The following is a 25,812-nucleotide window of genomic DNA, read 5'->3' on the forward strand; positions in this document are numbered from 1 at the left end:
ATATTTCATTTTAACCTATTCTTCCGGGCCCCCCCCCCCCATCGTGCTTGAAATTACCATATTACCCCTTTGGATCTCACACCCGGACATGTGGAATTCCATTTATGCCCCTTCACGATAGGTAGCGTCCTCCGTAAATGAAGGGCGCACTGCCATGTCGACGACTCCAGTTGATATTTGGGGATTTTTGTTCCGTCTTAATTTAATTATTATTCAATCAAATTTAATTTTAAAACTATATTAATTTATTTATGTACATATTTCATTTTAACCTATTCTTTTTTTTAACGAAAAATATTATCTTTTAAATTAATATTGTTCGATCTCTGTAGACCAATGCATTGTGCACATCAAGATATGAATTTCTTGTGAGAAATTATTTGATCCATACTTGTGTGGTATAAACTACATAATATAAGGGATATATTCTTAGAAAATTATTTTGTTATATGGCGCAATAAAATATCGGAAAAGGTTTTTGTGATGCGGGATCTACTCTAAGATTCGGTCCAATAATTTAAATGTGGACTAATTGCAAAACACCAAATCTTCCTTGAATAAATAAAATTAGTAATAAGTATTTTATGTATTGTTTAGCTTTATAAAGACAGCTTTGTCTTAAACTAATTGGAGGGGGAAAATTTCCGTCCTTTATTTTGTTTGGTTTGGACAACAGCTTTCTGCAAAACATTTTAATATTTAAGATTCATTAATTTTAAACAAAATTGCACTTCGTCCGCCTCAATATTTAAAAAGTGCCCCATTATTATTTTTTAAATCAAACAAATTTTATAAATTTTAGAGATAATGTTATTGGGGTTTACTAATGTTAAATTTAATTTTTATTTTAAAATTATATTAATACGTCGCAGTCAATAAATTTTAGGTCTGTATGTATAATACGCCAGGTTGGTAATCTGCTTTTAAACAATTGCTAATATACTTTTATCTCTAAAATTTACACGTAAACAAAAATAGTAAGTGAAGATATTCTTAATTACAAGTGAAATTGCATTTAAAGTAGACATAAGTATCCAATCAGATCTAATAATAAAGAAAGTGCATTTCTCTCTCTGTAAATTTTACTTTTTCAGTTCAAAATGCAATATCCAAGCTCTTTCTAAATTTACAAAACTATTTTTTATTATTTTAATTTCAATTTAAATTTTAACTGTGTATAATTCAATTTATATAGCTGATAATTTCTTATATAAATGGGAGCAAACCCATATGACCATGTATATATATACATAGCGACGAGATTCTGCGGCCGGTCTTCGGTTTCGGTTTTGTTTTTGTTTTTTGTTTGGTTATTAACCCTAGGACAAAAGTCACAAAACTGTGAAGCTGCCAAAAAAAAAAATAAAAAAAAAAAAAAATCTGTACACTAAAACCTCTCCCCCCAAGTTTTTCATCCTCTACACAAAATGAAGCTGTGAGCTTTCCACATGATTTCATCTCATTTCTTCGGCCATAGCCACTAATAAGATTAGCGCTTTTAGGATCAGCCGACATCTTTCTATAAATGTGTGTATATATATGTATATAAATGTTAACCGATCAATCATCAGAGCTGTAATGCTAAATCCGGATGCTGCGATGAACCAGCAGCAGCAGCCTGAGCGTTAGAACCAGCAGGTGGTGAGCTCGGGGAGACGAGTCTAGTGTTCAGGTCGGGTGGAAGCCGGTGGAATTCTTTCTTCCCGTAGGGTAACGACCCTCCTCCACCCGACGCCATTCCCTCGTTACCTGACATCCGGTTTAAGCCACCGAAACCACGGATGAGGCCGTTGCTCTCAGGTTTGATCACTGGTCCTGAGGAGGATGGTGGGTTCGTGTGGTTACCCGCCGAAAACTCGGTTTCGGGATTCATGGCTCGGGTAGGCGTGGAATCTTCGAATCCGTGGGAAGAGTGCCTGTTTCCTCCGCCGAAAGAGCTAGAGACAGAGGGAGTTGGAGAAAGGATTCTGTTTGAATGATCACCGGACAACATTCCCGACATTGATATCTGTTGCCGAGGATCTTCGGGAGCCTGGTTCTCGCCGACCCACCCGTGACCAAATTCGATACCTGGTGGCAAAACGTTTTTTATTCTCCTCGTCGCAATTTTCCAGGCAACAGGGCCTAGATTTGCAGCATACCGTGCCAGGCTCCGAGCATACCCATATTCAGTGTTCAGCCCGACCTGAAATTTAACAGTCAGATCAGACGGAAAACTTGAAACCCTTAGCTGTCGGAAACCATAACGACATTGTTAACATATGACACGTACTGGAATTAATTGCTTCGGCTCATCTTCAAGGGTCGTTAAGACAGAAGACTCCTGCAAGGAAGTCGAGAGGAGCTGGTTATACGTATCACGTCGGTTTTCGTCGACGTTGAAGTGTTTCATCCCGTACTTGTTGACTGCCTTCACAACCGATGCTATAGGTAATGGACAAATACGATACAAGTGATCACGAATCACAATTTGTTTCAGCAAAAAATAATAAAAGGAAGTGAAAGGAAAGGTGGAATTTTTACCCGGAAACTCGTTCTCCCAATCAACTGAAAAGCCGCCGCTTTGGGGCTCGATACCATTATGGCTAAATCTAACGGCTGCATCTGCCGGGCGGAATCTATATGAACTCGGTGCTTTTCTCAGATTGTAAGCCCCGGATTGCTTAGAGCTATCTCCCGCGGTAGCGAGAGCTGTTTCAGCTGAGATTTCAGAAGTAGTTCGGTCAATAGGAGATGTATCGAGCTGTTTCTTCAGGCTCTTGCCTGGAGGACGGCCTCTTTTCACCACTTTAGGCTGTGGCTGTGGCTGCGGTTCTTCATCGTCATCGCTATCTCGTCTTAAATTTTCGAAGTCTTTCTTTGCCATCTCGTGTATAGATCGTGCCTGGCAAAAAGAAACACTCTCAGAGACGTACAGAAACAGCACGAGGGGGAAAAGATCCGAGTTTAAGACTGCCAAAACAAACCTGTCGATAGTATATGGTATCCGGAGCATTGTATTCCATCGCATTTGTACATATTAAAAACACATCCCTCTGTCCAAAAATAGAAAAGGTAAAAAAAGTTATCAGAAAGATTTAGTCTTTTTTCCGATTTCCATCGAAATAACAAAGTAAGAGTTCTAGTCTTCTAGATGCCAAACTCGGGGCAAACTTAAGAATACACAGATCAACATAGATCGAGCTAAAACCTTGTAAATATAAGAATTTTCGATAACATTCCCGGCTCACAAGGAGTAAAGTTGCAACCTTTTCACATGTTACCAGTAACTAAGAAAGCATTGAAACTCATAAGATCATTCCTACGAACTGAGAGAGAGAACAATCAACATAGATCGACGGTTCTTCTCTCCAAAAACCAAAACAAGAACCCTAAAAAAACTCTGAAACTATGGCATCAAACATCGAACAGACGGAACATACGACAAACAAGCTGGCAAGCATTGAAATTTTGAGCCTCGGCTTTTGCATATACAGCCGAGAAAAATGAAGCATCAAGGACTGAAATAGAATCAACTACAAGACATACCTCAAACTGCTCTAGGTTACAATAGGCTCCAGAATCTAATTTCTTCCGAACAGTGCTGAAATCCATTGGATTTGCAATAATATCATGATAATCCGGAAGCTGGAAACAAATCAAACACAGGAACGATAAGCTACAATGAGTTTACCGAACTGGTAAAGCGAAGAACTCTAACAAAATTATCAGATGGTCACCTCCTCTGGATCAACTGGATCTGAGAACACTCCGTAAGTATCCTTCCTTCAAGTATTGCGAACGAACACACGAACAAACGATCAAAACCCAGTTCAACCACTTCATCCAAGATACAAAGAAGGAAGAATAACGAGAAGAGATTATAACTGAGCCAAAAAAAAATCACATACTTTTGAAGTCTATCGAGGATGAACACCAACAACTTTTTGTCTGGCAAAGGTGTAGTGGGTCCAGACTCCATGGGTGACCCTATCCACAAATAAATGGCACAAATTTAATTTAATCAGTAGGAAAAAAACTCACTTTTATTCTCGTACGGATTCAAGATTGTGCCTTTCCATGAAATTGAAAAGGGGGAATGGAAGAGAGAGATATATATACCTCGAGTAATGTCAGTCGCTTTCGAACCCTTTTCTCCCTGCAGGAACACCAACAGATTATCATCAATCCAAGATAAATATACATATATATCCATAAAAAAGTTGAGATTTTCAGAACCAAGAAATAACACAATGTATAATAAAGGTGTCCATGTTCATGTTCATTGAAGTATCAGCTATGGAGGAAACAGTAAAAGGCCATGAAGAGCCAAACATTAAACTAAGAAACTGATAGCAAGGAAAAGACAAACTGAATCTGTTCTCAGACATGATGGTCTCTCAGTGCAGAGTCTTTAATTCAGGTAACTAGGATTTAATACAAGAATCAAAGAATAAATATAATATTCATTCATGGGGAAAACATAAATACTGCATATAAAAGCAAAAAAAAAAAACTGAAACCAGCCAAGACCAAGATTTTCTCGGCCAAGACAAAAAGGGAAAAAAATACAGAAAAGCTGAATTATGAATTCCCACCAATAAAAAGAGGGGGAAAAATGACCCAGTCAAACTCTATCCACTTACTCATCCATATTCAAGCAAGAAGAACCCCCCTAATAACGCGCGAAATCCACCGAAGAATTCAAACCTAATTATTCGAATGAACCGAAATCTACCCAAATTAAACGTACCCCAAATCGATTTTGCAAAAAAGATTCGATTTCGCAGGGAATTCGATTGCTACCATATCGTCAGATCCGTGAACGCCGGCACCGATCTTCCGCCGCCCAACGGATTTCTCGGGATTCTCGCCCGGATCGTCCAGGTTAGCCGATTGGGAATTAGGAGAATGCCGATGGGCGTGGGAGTTCAAGCCGTGCAACAGCCTGTGCTTTTTCTCCCTGCGCTCGTCGTCGTCGATTTCGTCGATGTCGACGTCATCATAGCCGTCGATCCAGGACGAATCGACGGAGACGCCGTTGGGATTCGAGCTCCGGCGAGTGGATCGGCGACTCGAATTAGGGTTTTTGAAACCGGATCTGTGCTCCTCCGGTTGTTCATCTCGATTCCTCTGTTGTTGCTGCTGCTTCAGAGCTCGCTTCTGAAGGTCCAACAGAGATGGCCTTCCTTTCTTCTTCTTCTTCGTCATTGTCTCTGCTACTTCACCCATTCTCCTCTTTCTCCGTCTCCCCCTCTCTCTCCTTTCTCTCTCCCCTCCTCAACGAGTTATTTTCTTTCCTTTTTTTCTTTACTTTATTTTTTTTTATCATTATTATAAAATCTTCACATATGTGCGTCGCACGTGCCAAACGGAGACGGACACGTGTAAGACAGTGAATGGGTGGGCTAGATAACGTCACAAGCACCGTAACTTATCGGGCCGTTTATGGGCCTTATTTCAAAGCCCATGGTCTGTACACCCAGCACACCTGGTCGATCTCAAAGTCACATGCATCATTCATCCATTCCAGGAGAAATATAAAGAATTTTTTGCCTTTGGTTTGAAATATAATGTAAATTAAAATGACGTGAAAATCCAATTTACTCATACAATGAGAAATTGTTTTTTAATTAAAATAATAACAATAATTTCCCCCTCATTGTTAGCTTTTTCAGTGGTAGAACATCAAATGGAGTTGATGTTCGGTAGGACCATATTGTAAGGCCAAGGCCCATTTAGGCCCATAAGTTACATAAGTGGCCCTTCTAAATGGTAACCGGTGAATTTCTATATAAATTTAACCGAACCGGATTAAACCGGAAATTAATATACCGAAAAAGATAACAGACCGAAATGGTCATTGGACCGAATCCGCCAGCGAAATTATTGGATTAAAGAGATATTATTATTAGCACATTTATTAATATTTAGGAAAGCGGTATGAGAGGGCAATGAGTCAAATCACCTGGCGCTGAAAACTCACGCGGAGAAGAAGCACAATAGAAAACACAGAAAAGAGGCCAAGGATTTCAGTTTCAGAACATCAGAGCGAATGATGAGACATCACCCGGATTGCTGACGTGGCAAAATATATTTGAAATCCCGCCTAAACCCCTCGTATTAATTCCGTGCGCAAATTGAATTTCATTTTTTTTTTCTTTCCATTTTTCCCTTCCCAGATATTTACCTCCCCCACTTGCCTCTCGTCTCTTCACCTCTCACTTGCATCGCGTACTCATCGCTTACACGTAGTATTCTCTCTCTCGCGAAACCCTACATCTTCCGTACAGGTAATTTCCGGCGATTTCCTGGTGATTTCCGCTGATTTTCCTTCGTTTCTTGTTGATTTTCCACTGTCTTCTCGGTTTCGCTGTTTTTTCCTCGTTTGTCTTGGTTCGTACTGATTTCGTGGTACCCATCAGTTGCCGCCTGCACTTAGCTGTTTTTTTTTTGTTTTTTTCCTGTTGTAAATGCGTCGGTTAAATCGCTGATCTGGTGACTTGCTCGCAGGATCGATCATGAAAGGAAGCAAATCAAAGACTGAAACCAGGAGCTCCAAGTACGATCTTAGGACTCTCTGTAGATCTTAGGATTCTCGGTTTATTAAGTTTGTTCTCTAGTTGATTTCTCTGTAGATCTTAGGATTCTAAAATCGTATAGCTGTGTTTTTTGTCGCTTTCCTGATGTGTTTGTTTCCAAAATTGGCGGTGATAGGCTCTCTGTGAATAAGAAGCCCGCAAAGGGAGGTCGCGGCAAGGCTGCCAAAGACCCGAACAAGCCCAAGAGGCCGGCCAGTGCCTTCTTCGTTTTCATGTAAACATCGCATCCGATCCTTCAAATTTTTTTGCGTGTTCAGTATTCTGCCTTTGTTTCCATGGAAAACAATTTTTGAGGTCAAAGCTTTTCGTCTGACTTTCAAAACTGTTCAAGGTGAGATTAGTATCGTCCTTCTTCTGCTCTCTTTTGAGTCAACATTACTGATCGTTTCCTTATTTCTTATGAAATTATGTATACATGTGCGCTTCGTATAATTATTTGTTCCATAATTGCTGTTTATATGGTTAATTTCTGTGTTGAATTGATGATATTCAGGGAGGAGTTCCGTGAACAATTCAAGAAGGAACATCCTAAGAACAAATCCGTAGCTGCTGTAAGATTTTGTGCTTTTTATCATCTCGAGTTATTTGAAATGTCATCGTTTCTGTGACTGTCTTCGCCGTCCATGGCTGAATTTGTGCTGACCATTACCACGAATGGATCAAAATAGGTCGGAAAGGCAGCCGGGGACAAATGGAAGTCGATGACTGAAGCTGTGAGTTGATATATGAGTAAAATGTCTAAAATATTCATTCAGGAAAACATGTTGGAGAGAAAGAGAGTGAGTTTAATGTATGTATGCAGGATAAAGCTCCTTATGTTGCTAAAGCTGAGAAGCGGAAACAGGAATACGAGAAGAACATGAAAGCTTACAACAAGAAGCAGGTAACTTGTTCTTCAGATTTTAGAATGGTTTATAATAAGACCGGCAAATGATCCAGAATTTGTCCTCAGGCCGATGCCCCTTCTAAGGAGGAAGAAGAATCGGACAAGTCGGTGTCTGAGGTACACGATGATGAAGATGGTGACGATGATGAGGGAAGTGAAGAGGTTTGTTGACTACGTTCAGTCCAGTTATCTCGATTACTGGCAGCCGCCATTTCGAAATAACTGTACCTAGAATGAATTGAACTGAATTCAATAGTTTTTTCTAAGACCGAATCTGAGTGACGATTGCCATTTGGTTGATCTTTGTGTTTTTGTTGGTGGTGTGGTTGCAGGAGGAAGACGACGACTGAGATTTGATCCTCTTATGGCGTGTGTGAGTGTTTGTAGTAAGCATAGTATGTAGATGGCTGCAAATACGCTCTCCGTCCGTGGGGTTTCATCTTCTGTGTTACCCTTTCTTCTCCTTCTTCTTTATCCCCCACTGATTCCACGCATTGCTCCCCCTGCGAGATTGTTGCAGCTGTGTACTCTTTCTGTATGGAAAAAAAATCTGGAATTTCGTTTTTTTTTTTTTTTTTTTGGCATGCCATTTATCATAGCTTTCTAAGGTGGGGGAAATTTTGTTTGACTATTAATTTTTTTAAAATTAAGAAATAGTAAATTCGATATTTAGTTATATTGATGGATTACAGTGGGGAAAATGGATGCTAAATTGGAGAACCTTTGGCATAGTCGAACCGTATGAAAATGGATACTGACAAATGTAAATCTATTTAAACCGAAAGTTTGATATAAATTGGTTGTAATCTTATAAAATTGGATGGGTTTAAACTATTTGTATTTAAAGTGCTTTTAGAAGAATATATATTATTTAAAAGACGTTTAATATAAAAATCGAAATACCCAGCAGCAAGCCAAGTTAAGTCAAAAGGCAATAATAAAATATGACACACACAAAACAAAACATGAGATACCATTACAAAAGTAATATATATATATATACACACACACACATGAAAATGGTTCAGAGGTGTGAGAGACGCAAAAGAACCTTCGGATAACACCATTATTAGTTTGATTTTGACTTTGGGTTCCTTATGGTGTTTTTTTGATTAACTGTTAATCACGCTCTTAATCAAAGTGTTGCACAAAGTGGGTGATTTATGCTCCATCATCATTTATTTTTTATTTTGACATTTTTTACGAGTCGAGTGATTATGTCACTCCGTTGAATTTTACAAAAATAAAAAACTATATACATAGTCACGCTTAAATATAAATACACAAAAAAATAGCATGAAAAAAATCTCAACAGCAGTAATAAGACACTGATCACCACATGGTCAAATCAGACACCTCCTCGTATGTATGTGTGTATGTATGTATGTATGTATGTATGTATGTATGTATATATATATTCGTTTCAGAGATCCTCGTATTATTTTTCATACAAAACAGAGAATAAGATGATTTATTACGCCGAATTAGAATGTTAATAAAAAATCGGAGAGTCAGAAATCTTTCCAAAAGCACATCAAAGAAGATCAGTAATCGCCAACGGTTAAAAAATGATTAATTAAGTAAAGTAAACCAAAGCCTTCCTTCTTCGCCTTTTATTTTCTCTTTAATTATATGCTTCTTCCCACTGTGTGTGTATACGATAAAAGAGTTGTGAGAGAGAGAGAGAGAGAGAGAGATGGATGAGAGAGAGAGTCAAAACGGTGCGTATGGAGGCAGGGTGGTGGTGATGACGGAGGAGCAGATGGAGATTCTCCGGAAGCAGATCGCTGTCTACGCCGCCATTTGTGAGCAGCTCCTCCTCCTCCACAGCTCTCTCTCTTCTGGTAATCTTTTATTTACCTACACCTCTCCTCTCCTATACACACACATAGATACATACACATGTCGATTTCATCATCTTGATTTGACAAACGATCACTTAGGGGCATACAGATATAGATAGATAGATTGATAGGAGGGGTACCTCTCTGCAGTTGCGTTTGCGTTCTGGGTTTTCCAAATACCATCTGCCATATGTAACTAACTGTCTGTGCAGAAACACTTCAAACGCAAACGCAAACGCAAACGCAAACGCTACTTTTATTGGTAGCGGCTGAAATCTCCTTCAGCGATGAAATATGGCATAAGAGAACCCGATCTTGATTTCTAATTGTAATCATGATTGGATAAACATTTCAAGAATGTTCAAAAATGTTGTAACTGGTAAACGAAGTCGAACGAGTAATAGAAAGCGATTTGGGTCGATTACTTAACCAAATTCGGTTTGGTTTGGTTTGGTTTGGTTTTTTCTGTCAAGACCCTGTTGTGATATTAACTCTTTGCAATTGGATTCCGGTCCAAAATACTTTATTCGAATAGTTTCAAGGGTAGGGTTTAATATCTATGGTTTAGTATATATACACATACATGTGGGAGATTGAAAAACATGTCTAAAGCGGAGAATCAAAATATATAACAGGTAAAATCCGGACAGTAACTTGTAGCTCAAGTAACCAATTTTTTTCCGACGATGAAAAGGGACCCGGCTGATCGGCGGAGGAGGATCGTACTTCGACCCGCTGGTCTCATCGTCTGTGAGCTCTCTCCGGATGTCGGCTCGGCACCGGTGGAATCCCACGGCGGCGCAGCTGGAGATACTGGAGAGCGTGTACGAGGAGGGGAATGGAACGCCGAACCGGCAGAGGATAAGGGAGATTGCGGCGGAGCTGTCGGAGCACGGACAGATCACTGAGACCAATGTCTACAACTGGTTCCAGAACCGGAGAGCTCGGTCCAAACGGAAACAGCAGCTGACGACGCAGGTCACGGGGGTTCAGGCCGCTGCCGCAGCGGAGGAGGAGGAGGTGGAGAAGAAGATCGCGGCCGTGGAGACTGGAGGTTTGGAGTCCTACGAGCATATCCTCTTCCCAAGTCCCGACTTAGGGATCGAGCATTTGCTGGGTGAAGCAGAAGGTCCTAGAGAATCGAGCTCATATAGGCAGATGCAAGGATGATCGGATTCGGATTCGGATTCAAGATTCGGGTTTTATTATATGTCTCGCTTACAAAAAAAAAACAAGTATTAAAGAATCAGACACAACATGAAAGGTCTTTCAAGTAATCGTTTAGGTTTTACAAGGTAGACCCATTAAAATCGGTAAATCATAAAAAATAACGCGTATGATGATAACTTCCATGATTTTTTTAAAAAATTTTTAGAAACTTGTGTTTTTATTTTAATTTTTTTAATTTTCGTGTTGTTGAGTAATTTGATTTCAGTCCAATGTTCAAGAAAAAACATCAACTTAGGTCTAGTGCCCCTTCAGTTTCAGAGTCGGGAGGTCTCTGTCTTGTCTCGTGATAGGCTAGGCGGGTACCCGAGGTTTACGCACGCGTCATGATTAGGGCTGCGAGTCGCGAGAACGAAGAAACTGTGAAAACGAATTGGACCCGTTAATAATGGGCCTAATAAATTAATTGGAGTGAGCTGGCCCAATAAATGAATTATAATGGGCTTTCATGGGCCCATATAATGATACAGCATGAAGGAACTAGAACAAACAATGATAATCATGAAAATATAAGATTTCACGCTTGTTGTATCACAGCCATTTTTCTGTTTCCTTTTTTTTTGCTCTGTTCGAAAAATTTGAAATCCAAACTTGATATTCGTCCGGACGAGGACAGAATCTGAGATAGGATTTTGATCGGATTCGGAACCTCTGCCTAAGTCCGGTGGGTACTTTCCGGTGTCCCTTCGTTCGTGGAGATGGCGGGACAGAATCCGAGCATGGATCAATTCGAGGCGTACTTCAGGAGAGCGGATTTGGACGGAGATGGTAGGATCAGTGGAGCCGAAGCTGTCGGATTCTTCCAAAGATCTGGTTTGCCTAAGCAAGTCCTTGCCCAGGTACAATCCTCCATGGATCTTTGCTTTCTTGATTGTCTGCGCGACGGGGTTTTGAGTTATCGAACACAGGGATCTGATTAGGTTTTATATACAGCTGATGGGGGGGTTTCGAAATGGTGTTGAGTTTGGTTCTTAATCTCAACTTCGTGCTATTCTCAGATTTTGAATAGCTTGGGACCTGTATCTCGCCTACCGCTGATTTGATTCACCGGGTTTTTTCATTTCCTCTTTTAGGATCTTTACTTCATAAGAGTAGGGCCATATCAGGATCTGTTGTGAAGAAGAATAGGACAGTTAAGTTCTAGGGTTTCCTTAATCTTTGTTCTGATTAACTATGCAATGTGTTTGTAGATATGGTCGTATGCAGATCGATCTCGCAGTGGTTTCCTTGGCCGGCAAGATTTTTTTAATGCTCTGAGGCTTGTAACTGTAGCTCAGAGCAAGCGAGATCTGACACCTGAGATAGTCAATGCAGCACTCAATACTCCTGCTGCAGCCAAAATCCCTCCACCCAAAATCGATCTTTCAGCCATTGCCGGGCAACAACCTAATCCTGTTGCAACTGCACCCCAGATCAGTCCAGTTTCCTCTGCACCTACTCAAAATTTAGGGTTTAGGGGACCAGGTGCTCCAAATGCAAGTGTCAACCACAACTATTTTCCACCTCAGCAAAACCAGATGTTGAGACCAACCCAAGGAATGCTGGGTCTAAGTACTCCTCGACCATCTCCTGGTCCTGCTGGTCCAGAATATAGGGCTAGTCCTGTCCCAGGTCAACTTCAATCACTTCCTGGAGGCACTGTTTCCCGTCCGCCTCCACAGGGTGTTTCGACAAGTGTATTTGGTTCGAATGTCTCGAATGATTGGAACGCCGGAAAAACTGGCGGATACTCGTCAGGCTTCGGAGGAGTAGGCTTAGCAGGACCTTCTGCTATCTCAAGACCTGAGTTGCCTATTTCTACATCCTTGCAGCCCACAGCTGCTGATTCAAAAGCACTGGCTGTCTCTGGGAATGGGACCGCTCCCAGCTCTGGTTTTGGTGGTGACATCTTTTCTGCGACATCCTATCAGCAAAAGCATGAATCTGCTGTTGGTTATTCCACAAACAGTTCATCCATTGTTCCTGCTTCTGTTGTCGCACAACCTTCACCTAGGCCCAGTGCTCTAGACTCCTTGCAGAGTAATTTCTCAATGCTCCCTGCAGGAAACCAGCTTCAACACCCAAGGTCAGTAGCAAGCTCGCAGTCTATCATGTCTTCACAAGGTTCATCTACCGTTTTGCCACCTGGAAGTTCGGTTGGATCTGGCCATTCAACTCCTACTGGAAATTCTCAGCCTCCGTGGCCAAAGATGAAACCATCAGATGTCCAGAAATATACAAAGGTATTTGTCGAAGTAGATAGTGATAAGGATGGAAAAATTACCGGTGAGCAGGCAAGGAACCTCTTTTTAAGCTGGAAACTACCCAGAGGTAAGGGTCTTCAATTTTTCAGTTCAGTTTTCATGAAGAATATTGTACATCCTTCATACGTGAAAAGAACTGATTTCTTTGTTTAAGACAAAGGCATTTTTGTAGATTGACCAATCTGTCTTTTCCCCAGTTTGGAAGACCTTGTTTTGTTCTGTTGCCAATTTCCCAGGAATTATGTTTCTATTAAGTGTTCTTTTATTTTTTTATTTGATTCCAGATGTATTGAAACATGTCTGGGAGTTATCAGATCAGGATAATGATACTATGCTCTCTCTGAGGGAGTTTTGCATTGCATTGTATTTGATGGAACGGTATAGGGATGGCCGTCCTCTCCCAACAGCACTTCCTCAGAGTGTCATGTTTGATGAGACACTGCTGTCTATCTCTGGCCCACCTAATCTTAGTTATGCAAATGCTGGATGGGGCTCTGGACAAGGTATTGCTCAATTTGTGTTCTTATGTTTTACTGTTGTTCTCTCCCTTTCCCTTATAAATTTCTAAATTTTTTTAGTGGGTCATATTTCTTTTGTGTAAGGTTTTGTGCAGCAGCCGGGAATGGGTGCAAGACCAATCACACAGCCAACTGGTGCGAGGCCACAAGTTCCTGGACCTGCCCCTCACCCTGGCAGTGGAATAGAATCTAATCAGGAAAGAACTCAAGTGCCAGATTTGGGTGATCCTTTTGCTAATCACCTTGGTGATGGAAATTCTGTGAGCTCAAAGCTTCCGGAAGTAGAAGCTGAAGGGGAAAAGGCAATAATTTTGTTTTCTTTCTGTTTTAAATAAAGATCCAAGTCTGGCGACTTTGATTAGTTAATGATTGTTTTACCTTTAGTCCATTTGTATTTCTTTTTTTACCTTGGGAATCAAAACTTTTGTTTTATTTCTGTAGGTTGGTCTAAAGCAGAATGTCATTATGGACTCAAGGGAGAAACTTGAATACTACCGCATGAAGATGCAGGATATTGTGAGTATTTCTGCTCAGTTTTTCATCTTTTGCTTTGTGCATGGCTTTGCGTGTAAGTCTGAGAAGTGAGGAAAGATCATCATTTCTCAGCACCAGTGTACTGCTTGTGATTTAATTTAACTTTATTTATCAGTATTGCATGGAATGTATTGGTGGTTTAGGACTGTATGTTTTGGACAATATTACCTCTTCCACTTTTATGTTTTGGAAAGTATTACTATTATTCTGCTCAAATCTAGGAGGAGGAAGCTTTGAACTTGTCAGCATTTTCAGAAAATCTTTATTGAGTATTGTCCCGGTCATTGTTCTCTTGAAAAAAATGACTGTAGCTAATAACTATTGTCGCTTCCGCTGGCATCTGGACATCTACATTGGCACACTTTTCTTCCAGGGCTTAGATGTTGGACTTCGACCTAAAGTGCTTATGAGTTGTATGGTTGTTGTTCCCCTTGAAATTTTGACCTTATGACATTTGTTGTTTGAAGCTGTGCTGCTGTACAATCTAGATTTTGATCGAGATTGATCAGTTATCTTCTTGATGGATATTGGACAGTTGGAGTTCTTGTTGTTCAGTTTCAAAACTTGAGTTAGGTTTTAAATTTGTGTTAGAGTAAGGTTAGCTTATATAAGATTCAATTTTTATGATGATTTTGTTCATTCCATTCATTTCCCCCTTTTTTCCTCACCCATCAGGTATTGTACAAAAGCAGGTGTGACAATAGACTAAATGAGATCACTGAAAGGGCTTGTGCTGACAAGCGTGAGGTGCTTTTTTTTATATAATATACAGAATCAGATTGCTTGTGTCTGTACAGGCTGTTTTATCTTATGCGGAATATTTTATGCTACAGGCTGAAACATTGGCTAAGAAATATGAGGAGAAGTATAAGCAAGTTAGCGAAATAGGATCGAAATTGACTATTGAAGAGGCCAGATTCCGTGAGATCCAGGTATCACTATTTCCTTTGGCTGCTGCTCTTAAAGTGGCAACTTTTTGTGTATGTTTCAACAATTCTAGTTATGGTGTCTACGACTTAGACTACATTTCCTTCAAAGCGACAGACATGTTAGCAAAACTGAGAAAGCTAATTTCGAAATAAAACTCTTGATAACTTATCGATCATCTTATATTAGAAATCTAACACCCTGCCTCTTTGCTGAAATGATTACATGCGCATTAGTGCTCTTCTTTCTTGTTGCAGTCCTCTATTTTTTTACCTATCTATCCTTCCTGGTCATGTGCTTTTTACATTTTCTGTCATTTCTTCATTCTTTTTCTTTCTCTGAGTTGTATGCTGTTTGTCTCGTCCCTCTCCCCTCTCATGTCTTACGCTCCCTTTGTCCTCCCTCGACTTCTGTTGCCAAAAAGACTTCTGAGTATCTTTATCACATCCTTCCTTGAAGAATTATTACTTATTGCGGTTTTATTAATTGATTCCAGGAGAGGAAGACAGAGTTGCGTCAAGCAATTATAAACATGGAGCAAGGTGGCAGTGCCGATGGTCTTCTTCAGGTACATGCCATCACCATATACTGTGAGAAGATAAAATAGTTTCTGTTTGGCCAACGCGTCTGATTGGATGCTTTTCATAACATGTTTAGGTTCGGGCTGACAGAATACAATCAGATCTCGAGGAGCTCATGAAGGCTTTATCTGAACGATGCAAGAAACATGGATTGGATATAAAGTCGAAGGCACTCGTAGAACTTCCAGCAGGTACGTTTATTTTGGCATACGATTCTCTGTTCAAATATTTGTCTTTTTTTTTTTGTTTGGTCCATTAAGAAAAATTACGAGATGATGCTTGTTTCCAGTATTCAAGGCTTTTGATATATCTTATATTTGTATTAGGCTGCATATACTTGATTTCTTGCTCTTGCATCTCCTTTCTTTGTTGTTATATGGCAATGTAACGAAAGAAATCGTACGACATTTATTTATATGCTATGACTTTTAGGCTGGCAACCCGGAATTCAAGAGGGAGCAGCTCTCTGGGATGAAGAATGGGACAAGTTTGAAGACGAAGGTATAATATTTTACCGCCTTCCTTTTACTATGACATTTCATGTTTATAGTTAAGCATTAACTAGTTATCTCCGCTTCTCAGGTTTTGGCAATGAGCTCACTTTCAACAAATCCAAACAGCATGAAAACGGGTCCCTCGATGATGATAGTCTAACACATGATTCATCCTCTCATCCTGATGCAAAGAATGGGCATTTTTCAGACGGTGAATACGCAGCCACTCATAGTGATGATGAATCTTCAAGAAGTCCTAGAGGCAGTCCTGGCTCAAAGACTGCTGTTGAAACATCATCTCCAGGTTATTCTCAAGGGAAGAGTGCTGAATCCGATGCGGAAAGTCACAGGTATGTTGTGTTCAGGCTTCCTGAATCTCAATTATCTCAATGCCAATAGTCTATGGGTGATTTTGGCGGTGAATTTTATTTCGATTTTTTTGAATGGCAGGTTCTTTGATGACTCGAACTGGGCTAGTGCATTCGATACTAACGATGATGTGGATTCGGTCTGGGGATTGAATGCATCTAAAAGCCAGGTTAGTGTAAGAATCCACAAAGTGTTTCTGTTCATTGAATCGGCTTCAAAATCTTCACCACTGCATCTGTATGAATTGTTTACTTTGTCCTTGGCTTTGCCAAACCTTAATTCTCTTGAATAAGAGCATGTCTGGAGATTTGCAGTATGCTTGGCACAATAAGACCAAACCCCAAAACAGGCTTAGGGTTTTGGGATTTAGGCCTTAACTGGAGCATTGTCAACTGAACCGATATCTGACTCTGTTTATGCTTTTGGCAACACTGAAAATGAATGTCTCTTAAATCTGAATTTGTCTGTATAAGAATTGAAAAGGTTGCATAATCTGAATTTGGCTAGCTGTTGATATTATTATCTTGCTTTTGTTTGCTAAATCGTTGAGCTTTTCTACTTGATATTTTGATATAGCAGGATGGCGATTTCTTCGGGTCCAGTGGCAATTTCGACACAAACCTGGGAAGAGGTGATTCTCCAAGTTCGGAAAGCGTGGCTCAGAGAAAGAGCCCGTTTGTTTTCGATGATTCAGTTCCAAGCACTCCGCTCTCGAGATTCGGAAACTCTCCCCCGAGATTCAGCGACGCGTCCGCGAGAGATAATAACTTCGACAACAGCTTCTCCCGGTTTGATTCCTTCAACACAACGAGTGAAATGGGTTTTTCTTCCCAACCCGAGAGATTCTCGAGGTTCGATTCCATCAGCAGTTCCAAAGACTTTGGAGAATCTCTCTCGAGATTCGACTCCATCAACAGCTCCCGAGGCTTTGGGGCCGACAAATTCTCGAGGTCGGACTCCATCAACAGCAACAGAGACTTTGGTGGGCACTTGCTTTCGAGATTCGATTCCATAAGCAGCTCGAAGGATGTCGGTGGAAGCCACGGATACTCCTTCGACGATGCAGACCCCTTTGGTTCATCAGGTCCTTTCAGAGTCTCCTCAGAGGATAAGAGCCCAAGGAAAAGGTCAGATAATTGGAATTCCTTCTAGTTTTCGAAATCTCCTGATGAAAATTGAAAAATCCCACCTTTATCATTGTTTCATTACAATTATATATATATATATATATATATATAAAGAACAGAATTATATTTTGTTTTCTGGTGATCTTTTAGAACGGGATGTACAATTTTTTGCATTTTTGTTCATTTTCTCACAATATTTGTGTCTGTAGACATCTAATTTAATATTTATATTTTTTTACACCTTGACCTGATTTGGTTTGTGTTCTTTTTAACCGATTATCCCCTATTGCGGTTATTCGTAACGTGAAAAACTTTGGAACTAGTTATGTTTTATATTCAGGTTTTGTTATTCTTTGATTTATTTTTTTAGAAATTGTATTTAGTTAATTTAATATTGGTTTTTAGTTCTTTTCGGATTTGTTTTTTATTTTTTAAATAAATTAAATGTTCAAAATTTTAACTATTTTTTACTCTATTTGAATTTACATTAAATTTCTTTAATTTTAAAAAAATTATACTAACTAATTTTTATATTAAATCTGATTCGAATATAATTATATATTTAATTAGATTCAATTTGATTTCTCATGCGGTTTATGATTTATCCCCCCCCCCACCCAATCGCCCTGAAACGGCAGCGTTTAACAAGAGACGCAGCTTAGAAAAACGCAGCGTTTTAGTTCAGACACCAGGATCCGACCCGAAATGACCTGACCCGGCGGTTTCCCTCCAAGTGTGTGTGGGTGTCGAAGTGCCACTGCCAGGCTGTGTTGTCTTCTGTGTTCAAGTTGGCGGTTGGTGGCTCCACGTCCCTCCGAATGACTTTCCATTTCGGTCAACCTTTTAGCCCTTTGTTCATCGTCTTCGTCTTCTTCCTTCTCTCGATCGGAAAACCGACCAACACTTTTTTTTGTTGTTGTTCAAGAACCTAAGTAACGTAACTAGAAATCGAGTTCTCTGGTGGGTTCTTCCATGGAAGACGAAGATGTGTCTCTTACATGACTTGTTCTCTGCTCACGAAGAAGGTTGAGTAGTGGTGCCGTTGAGCTCTCCAGCTAGAATAAGAAACTAGGGTTTTTACTTATTGCTGCTTTTCCCCGGAATTCAGGTGGGCAGGCATGGTTTCTTCTTTTGGTGCTTTGGGATTTTGCTCTGAGACACTATTTGTCTGTCCTTTTGCGAGATTTGGTGATTTTGCTGATTTTGGTAGAATGGGCATTGGATTGGTAGATTCTAAATCTCGAACCTGGACTCGACAAGGACCTTTCTAAATCTGGTTTCGAACTTTTTTGACAAAAACCTTAACATCTTTGTTCTGTCTTTGTTGAATTCGGTAAGAGTCGGAGTTCGCTTGTCTGCTTCCATTATACTCAAATTTGTAAACTTTCATGATTAATCTTGCATTTCACGAATTGGGTTTCATGATTTTCTTTTTGGTTCAGGAACTTCCTGAATCATGTTTCTCGCCTTTACCATGATTGGATAGCACGATGGTTTCAAGCAGTTTCATTTGCTGTTTCTCTTCCCTCGGCTTGTAAGATTTGTTTCAGTGTAATGATGATTGCGTATTTATCAATCAGATGGCCGGAAGTTTGGACGGAAGCCAATCCGATGACAGCCCTCGTTCCGAGAGTGGAGGGGAGGACGTATACGAAGCCTTTCTTTGCCCGTTGACGAAGAAGGTTATGGATGATCCCGTCACGTTGGAGAATGGCCGTACATTCGAGCGTGAAGCCATCGAGAAATGGTTCGACGAATGTCGAGAAAAAGGGCATCCTCCTTCATGCCCTGTAACTTTGCAGGAACTGAACACAATGGATATAACCCCAAGTATAGCTCTACGTAACATCATCCAAGAGTGGAGATCTAGGAATGAAGCTGTTAAGCTCGATATGGCCCGTCAATCACTATATCTCGGAAATGAAGAGGCCGATATTTTGCAGGCTTTGAAGCATGTGCAAGAAATTGGCGGGAACTGCAGATCATATAAGCACGGTATGCGCGATTCTCAACTTACCCGCATGATCATCGACATGTTAAGAAGTAATAGTCACAGAGTTCGGTATAAGGCTTTACAAACCCTTCAAGTTGTCGTTGAAGGAGATGATGAGAGCAAGGTTCTGTCTTTGATTTCCAGAATTCTATTACAGCATATACCATTGGTAATGGTTATGTTCCAATAGTTAATGTTCAATCTCGGTGATTTTTTTTCAGGCAATAGTAGCTGAAGGGGACACTGTCCGGACAATAGTTAAGTTCTTATCGTATGAGCCTTCGAAGGGGAAGGAGGCGGCTGTTTGCTTGTTGTTTGAGCTCTCCAAATCGGAAGCATTGTGCGAAAAGATCGGTTCAACCCGTGGAGCAATTCTGTTATTAGTTGGAATGGCGAGCAGCCAATCAGAAAACATTACGACCGTTGAAAAAGCCGATAGAACCTTGGAAAACTTGGCGAGGTCCAAGGAAAATGTAATGCAGATGGCTATAAATGGTAGATCACAGCCCCTTCTAGCAAAACTCGTCGAAGGTAACTTCGTTTGTTAAAATTTCCGGGTTTCACTGTGGTTAGTCAAAGTCTCGATTTTGCTTTATTACAGCGTGCTTGACAAGATTGGATGAAACGTCATATGATCTGTCTGCAGGTTCACCTGAAACGAAACTCTCAATGGCTTCCTTACTCGGGGAGCTCGCCTTAAACAACGAAGTGAAAGTTCTCGTGGCACAAACTGCGGGATCGTCTCTTATCAACCTCATGAAAAGCCAGGAGTTGCCACGGCGGGAAGCTGCTTTGAGAGCTCTTAACAAAATATCTTCGTTCGAAGGAAGTGCCAAGATCTTGATCGAGACGGGAATCCTCCCTCCGCTTATCAAAGATCTCTTCTTAGTAGGGCCTAACAGCCTTCCGATCCATCTAAAAGAAGTCTCGGCCACTATCCTCGCCAATATAGTGAACACGTGTTACGACTTTGACAAAGTCCCCTTCGGGTCTGACCATCCAAAAACTCTTGTTTCGGAAGACATGGTGAAGAACCTGCTCTACCTGGTCAGCTACACTGGTCCAGCTATCCAATGGAAGCTATTGGAAGTTCTTGTCGGGCTCACCAGTTCTCCGACCACGGTTCTAAACGTTGTCTCGACGATTAGAACTTCCGGTGCCATTATCAGTTTGGTTCAGTTTATAGAAGTTCGTGAGAACACTGATTTACGTCTTGCTTCCTTAAAGCTTCTTCACAACCTCTCCCCACACATGAGTGAAGAACTGGCAAATGCCTTGCGTGGAACCATTGGGCAGCTTGGGAATCTCGTTTCGATCATATCGGAGAATACATCGATCACAGAAGAGCAGGCTGAAGCTGCTGGGCTTTTAGCCGGACTCCCGGAGAGGGATCTTGGTCTGACACAACAAATGTTAGGAGAAGGTGCTTTCGAGAAGATTATACACAAGGTTGTCGGGATTCGCCAAGGTGAAATCACGGGAGTCCGATTCGAGAAAACATTTCTCGAAGGGCTGGTCCGTATTCTTGCTAGGGTTACCTTTGTCTTTGCTGAGGAGCCGAGGGTCATCTCGTTCTCCCGTGAGAACAACCTCGCTTCCATCTTCGTTTATCTGCTTCAATCCAGCGGGCAAGACACCATTCAGATGGTTTCTGCCATGGCATTGGAGAATCTCTCGTCAGAATCCACGAGACTAACAAGAATACCCGAGATTCCTGCCCCGAGTTTCTGTGCATCGATCCTCTCGTGTGTGAGCAAACCGCCTATTGTATTGGGAATGTGCTGTATCCATCGGGGAATCTGTTCACTGAGAGAGAGTTTCTGCCTTGTGGAAGGGCAAGCAGTTGATAAACTCGTGGCCCTTCTCGAGCACAAGAACGAGAAGGTGGTTGAAGCGGCACTAGCGGCATTGTGTACGTTGTTAGAAGACGGGTTAGAAATCGAGAAAGGGGTGAGAGTATTGGAGGAGGCTAACGGGATATGGCCCATACTGAACGTTCTGCTCGAGAACGGAACGGGGGGTCTGAGGAGGAAATCCGTGTGGGCGGTGGAAAGGATCTTGCGGGTTGAGGAGATCGCCCGGGAGGTAGCGGAAGGGCAGAATGTGAGCGCTGCCCTCGTGGACGCGTTCCAGAACGCGGATTATACGACGAAGCAGATAGCCGAAAACGCCTTGAGGCACATCGATCGGATCCCGAATTTCTCCGGTATATTCTCTAACTCAGGATGAAGAATCTTGGATCTTGAATCCTTGAGGGTGAGAGTTTCGGACAAGTTTGGTTTGTTGGTTTACTTGGCTTTGGTCAGATAGCATTCAAAGTTTTTTAAAGTAATTGAGTTGATTTGTTACATTTGCATTGCCTGTATATATATGTGCGCGCGTGCGCGCGTGAGAAGATGGTGTAGTTAATGTTCGATTTGGACATGTCTAATAGCCTGATGGGCCTACTGTCCAAATCAGTTTACCGTGTACAATCACGATTCTATTGGGGAAAAAAATTGAAGAGAAAATCCATCCTCAAGCCCATGCAGTATATATATACATATATATATATATATACACACAATTTGTTTCAGAAAATGTAGCTTTTTCACAGGAAAAATAAATCTTAAGAGTTTGCCCATGTTTAACCGGATAAAAAAAAATCTCAAAAATTTGAATCGTAAACAAATATTTAAAATTAAGATTTTTTTAAATAAAACAAGTTCCTAATAAAAATTCAATTCGTATACATTTTAAAAAAAAAAATTAATTGCATGAAATACAAATCAAATCAAACTAAAATATTAAAAACTAGTAAACAATCAAGAGGGACAAAGAGTTAGATCGATAATTGACATCTTATCTTTTTTTTCGTAATTAAGAGCAAAGGTGTTAAAAGAATGCATTAATAATCCATTTGACTCGTTAATGAAAAAGGGGCAATCACTTCAATAAAAAAAAAAATGCCATGTAATTGTAAGTGGGCTTTTTGGTAATTGCCATGTTCCCACTAATTGGTTATTTAAATGGCTCTGGTCAAATATTATAATGCATTCGGTACGAAAATACATTATTTTAAAATTGAATTTGACAAAAGAATGAAATTTCCTCGACCGCCTGCATTGATACGAGACCAACCCCACTAGTCTAAGTGAATCTTTCACTAGATTTTATATGATGTCAAAGCCTTAACCATATTTCATAAGTTTATCATACAATTTACCTTTTAAAATTAATGTTTTACACATCCTTTTAAATTTTTAAATGATGGATCTTTTTAAAAGATATGCCATATATTTGAATTCAAAATCGAACCGGACCAATCCAACCTAAACCAAAAACCGATATCCTCTTATTATCTTCTTCATTAGATTCCCCAAACCATAACCGAAAACTCTTTCCACGATTACATGAATCACGTCAAGTGAATTATTAATATAGTAGTTTAGGTAATGAATCTTTTTAAATATATTTAAATTTAAAAAAAAAATCAAACTAAACTAAAATCGATCCTCTTATCTTCGGAAAACTACAAAAAACGAAATAATTATTACCATGATTACATGATTCATGTTAAATGAGTTGTTTTTATACATGATTTAAGTAATGAATTTTAAAAAGGTATAAGATATGAAATATAATTTACACATGATCACACATATGAAAACCGGCGATCAAACCGGTCTCGATGGGTTCGGTTAAATTCGGTACCGGACACAAACGCAATCATTACGAAAATCAACAAAGACCCCACGTATAAATTCATAACAAGATCTTTAAATCTGCAAACGGGATCTGTCCAAAGATTTGCTTACGATCCGATCGCACGCACATAATAAATTAGAATATCGATTTTTTTTTATTGAGGCATCGTTTTCAAGAAAACGGAATTGACAAATCACATTTTTATTTAGTCAGGCTTTGTTGGTGGAATTACTCCCACGTGATCTTTATGCCTGCGGCCATTTTTTATATTAGGCTAAGTGATAAGGACATATTATATTGGATCATGTGCTTCGGCCTTTCGGTACATTCGTTGCATCCTGCATTTTTTTTTTCTTTTAATTAATTTTAATGTGTGGATGATAGTGTTTCTTTTGGAAATCAATCAATAAATAAAGTTGTTTAAATCGATTTATGAATATATCATAAGAGATATATATGGACTTTAGATTACTACTTTATATCTTAATCCGTTGATAAAAAGGAAATTAATGGAAAGTAATGATTCGTCGAGACCCTATTCAAATGTATAAGATAATTTAATAAACAAAAAATTCAAACTAAAGCGAAAATTAAATAAATATAATTTGTATTAAATCAAACTTACTCAAACCTAGAAATAATAAAACCAAATCAAATCTATTATTATTAACTATCTCATTCAAAGTTATGAAATTGATTTTAAACTATGATCTATCTAAACAAAATCAAATCATCTATTTTCACATTTGATAATTTAGAATATCAAAAGGTATTTCTTTCTCGCTATTAAATTTTTGTATGGATACGAGATTTCACATCTTCTTATGGAACCGATATTTCGTCAAGTCCAAGTCTCGAAAGACTTCTTGTGGAACTTCAAGTCCTTCCAAACTTACACTCCAAATCTTCAAATCACTATATCCACAACGTTACAGCAAGTACTATATTCGTGGAATTTCATATATATATATACATATATATATATATATATATATATATATTACAAATAAACGGAGGAAAAAAAATTAAATGATAATGTTTGGGGGGAAAGGAAAAAGTGGGCGGTGAGAAGAGTCGTCCGAAGTGGAGGATGCACTCAAAGAGTCAAAACCAAAACCAAAGACGTTTTTTTGCGTTTTTGCACAAATCTCTCTCTCTCTCTCTCTCTCTCTCTCTCTCTCTCTCTCTCTCTTCTTCCCTAGTTTACTCTATTTGGAAACTCCCGTTCCCACACGTTCTTTTTCACTCTTTTTTTGTGTAGTAATCTTTTGTGCGTGTGTGTGTGTATTTTAGCCATTGTAAAAGAATTATTATTTGGGTTGACTTCAAACTTTTTTTTATTAGCTTAAACAATTATGACATTAATTTAGTGGTTTTATTTAGTAATGAATAATATTACATAGATATAATCATTTAGAAAATTCTAATTTGAGTTCGAATATTCTGAAAATAACTTTATAAATATCGTTAAAATTTCGAAAGGACGACAATGGTTTTAATATATATACCGTTAGGCATTAGTCATCATATCTTCACCGATATCTTGATCATCATCTTGTTGTCATCGTCATCACTAACAATGTCACAGTCACAAATCGACATCTTCGATTAATTATGTATTTCCTTTTTATTATAATTAAGTTCGTTTCACATTGATTCTCATCTCCATCTACGATTGGCCACACGCACTATGTATGCACGCGCATAAATTTGGATACAGTAATGTCTATAGTCAAGTTATCCATCTCAAGTATAATAAATATCTGAAATTTATCAATGATTGTTTCTATGCAAATATGTTATATATATATACACACAAACCCACACGATCGTATCAAAGATTCTAAGCAAATGTTTTCTAATATATATAGGATTACATCAAAAAATATATATATAGGAACTACGTAATGTAGGATTTTAAAAACTATTGTCGATAAATATATAATGTAGTATTCTGCAATTACATATATGACATTATTTAAATGTATTTTAGAGAAGTTGAACGATGACAAAGTAGGATAAGTTTTGAGATTGTTCCGACTTTTAATCAAGTGATAATCATGGTTATCACTTAAAAAGGTCGCTGGATGAATAGCATTTTGATGATTTCGGACGCATTACTAGGTTTAAGGTTGAAATTATCGACGCTGTCGAGAGCCACGTGGCATCTAATTACGCACGTGGCTTGATTCCGATGGCCAAAAGTGCTCTAAAGAAGTCTTCGAGTATGAACGGATAACCCTCCAGCTTCATTAGTTTTCTTCGCTTTCATCATTTTTAATAAAAGATTATAAATTTAGAGCATTGTTTTATATTTTTCGGACGGATAATTTTAATATTTATTGGCTATTAGCTGTAGAAAGGTTATTGGATAATGTAGAGAAAAGAGAACAAAAGGTAACATATAATATAACCAACTGCGACTATAAAACAAAAAATACACACACACGCATATATATATATATATATATATACATATATATAAATTTTACATATTATTATATTTTATAGATTTTAGTTTTTTTTTATCATATTCAAAGTTATAAAAATATTTTAAATTCACTCTATTATAAAATTATAATGAAAAATATTTATTTATAGAATTTTTCAAATTATCGAATAAACAATGTTTCACTATGCATTTTAAAACTATCTTTTCGTTTTATTTGTGTTGGTTACAGTTATATAAATATTACTTCTTTTAATATACTTATATTTATATTTGTGTGTGTGTGTATATATATAATGATCCTCGTCATGCATATGCACTTATTTTTTAGTGTGCATGATACGTATTATGA

General features: G+C 39.0%; 5 protein-coding genes across 8 annotated transcripts; 4 read left to right on the forward strand and 1 right to left on the reverse strand.

Moving 5' to 3' along the window:
* Positions 1 to 1,367: 1,367 nt before the first annotated feature.
* Positions 1,368 to 5,271, reverse strand: LOC104809829 (bromodomain-containing protein 9). The gene is made up of 9 exons (XM_010535910.1): positions 4,786 to 5,271; positions 4,102 to 4,138; positions 3,891 to 3,969; positions 3,720 to 3,765; positions 3,529 to 3,627; positions 2,967 to 3,035; positions 2,524 to 2,884; positions 2,273 to 2,424; positions 1,368 to 2,185 (listed from the first exon to the last, which is right to left on the reverse strand). Exons 1-9 carry the CDS (start codon positions 5,209 to 5,211, stop codon positions 1,568 to 1,570), a joined length of 1,887 nt encoding a protein of 628 aa, XP_010534212.1. The 5' UTR covers positions 5,212 to 5,271; the 3' UTR covers positions 1,368 to 1,567.
* Positions 5,272 to 6,148: 877 nt separating this feature from the next.
* Positions 6,149 to 8,041, forward strand: LOC104809835 (high mobility group B protein 2-like). Its single transcript, XM_010535923.2, has 8 exons — positions 6,149 to 6,272; positions 6,493 to 6,541; positions 6,697 to 6,795; positions 7,075 to 7,132; positions 7,250 to 7,294; positions 7,384 to 7,464; positions 7,534 to 7,629; positions 7,800 to 8,041. The coding sequence occupies exons 2-8, from the start codon at positions 6,501 to 6,503 to the stop codon at positions 7,815 to 7,817; spliced, it is 438 nt and encodes a 145-aa protein (XP_010534225.1). The 5' UTR covers positions 6,149 to 6,272; positions 6,493 to 6,500; the 3' UTR covers positions 7,818 to 8,041.
* Positions 8,042 to 9,128: 1,087 nt separating this feature from the next.
* On the forward strand, positions 9,129 to 10,569 carry LOC104809843 (WUSCHEL-related homeobox 14-like). Its single transcript, XM_010535933.1, has 2 exons — positions 9,129 to 9,311; positions 10,006 to 10,569. The coding sequence occupies exons 1-2, from the start codon at positions 9,164 to 9,166 to the stop codon at positions 10,479 to 10,481; spliced, it is 624 nt and encodes a 207-aa protein (XP_010534235.1). The 5' UTR covers positions 9,129 to 9,163; the 3' UTR covers positions 10,482 to 10,569.
* Positions 10,570 to 11,074: 505 nt separating this feature from the next.
* LOC104809853 (epidermal growth factor receptor substrate 15-like) lies at positions 11,075 to 17,573 on the forward strand. Of its 2 annotated transcripts, none has more exons than XM_010535946.1 (13): positions 11,075 to 11,377; positions 11,729 to 12,848; positions 13,066 to 13,284; positions 13,384 to 13,601; positions 13,741 to 13,815; positions 14,509 to 14,580; positions 14,667 to 14,765; positions 15,257 to 15,328; positions 15,418 to 15,532; positions 15,774 to 15,842; positions 15,924 to 16,185; positions 16,286 to 16,373; positions 16,781 to 17,573. In XM_010535946.1, exons 1-13 carry the CDS (start codon positions 11,237 to 11,239, stop codon positions 17,354 to 17,356), a joined length of 3,126 nt encoding a protein of 1,041 aa, XP_010534248.1. In that variant the 5' UTR covers positions 11,075 to 11,236; the 3' UTR covers positions 17,357 to 17,573. The 2 variants fall into 2 exon arrangements, with proteins under 2 accessions (XP_010534248.1, XP_010534255.1); XM_010535953.1 differs by having other exon boundaries at positions 16,784 to 17,573.
* Positions 17,574 to 17,934: 361 nt separating this feature from the next.
* Positions 17,935 to 21,798, forward strand: LOC104809865 (U-box domain-containing protein 44). Of its 3 annotated transcripts, none has more exons than XM_010535979.2 (4): positions 17,935 to 18,447; positions 18,912 to 19,448; positions 19,546 to 19,855; positions 19,971 to 21,798. In XM_010535979.2, the coding sequence occupies exons 2-4, from the start codon at positions 18,912 to 18,914 to the stop codon at positions 21,551 to 21,553; spliced, it is 2,430 nt and encodes an 809-aa protein (XP_010534281.1). In that variant the 5' UTR covers positions 17,935 to 18,447; the 3' UTR covers positions 21,554 to 21,798. The 3 variants fall into 3 exon arrangements, with proteins under 3 accessions (XP_010534281.1, XP_010534273.1, XP_010534265.1); XM_010535971.2 differs by having other exon boundaries at positions 17,935 to 18,439; XM_010535963.2 differs by having other exon boundaries at positions 17,935 to 18,356.
* The last annotated feature ends 4,014 nt before the right edge of the window (positions 21,799 to 25,812 follow it).

The sequence above is a fragment of the Tarenaya hassleriana genome, unplaced genomic scaffold (genome assembly GCF_000463585.1).
Source record: "Tarenaya hassleriana unplaced genomic scaffold, ASM46358v1 Cleome1, whole genome shotgun sequence".
In the NCBI taxonomy this organism is placed as follows: Eukaryota; Viridiplantae; Streptophyta; class Magnoliopsida; order Brassicales; family Cleomaceae; genus Tarenaya; species Tarenaya hassleriana.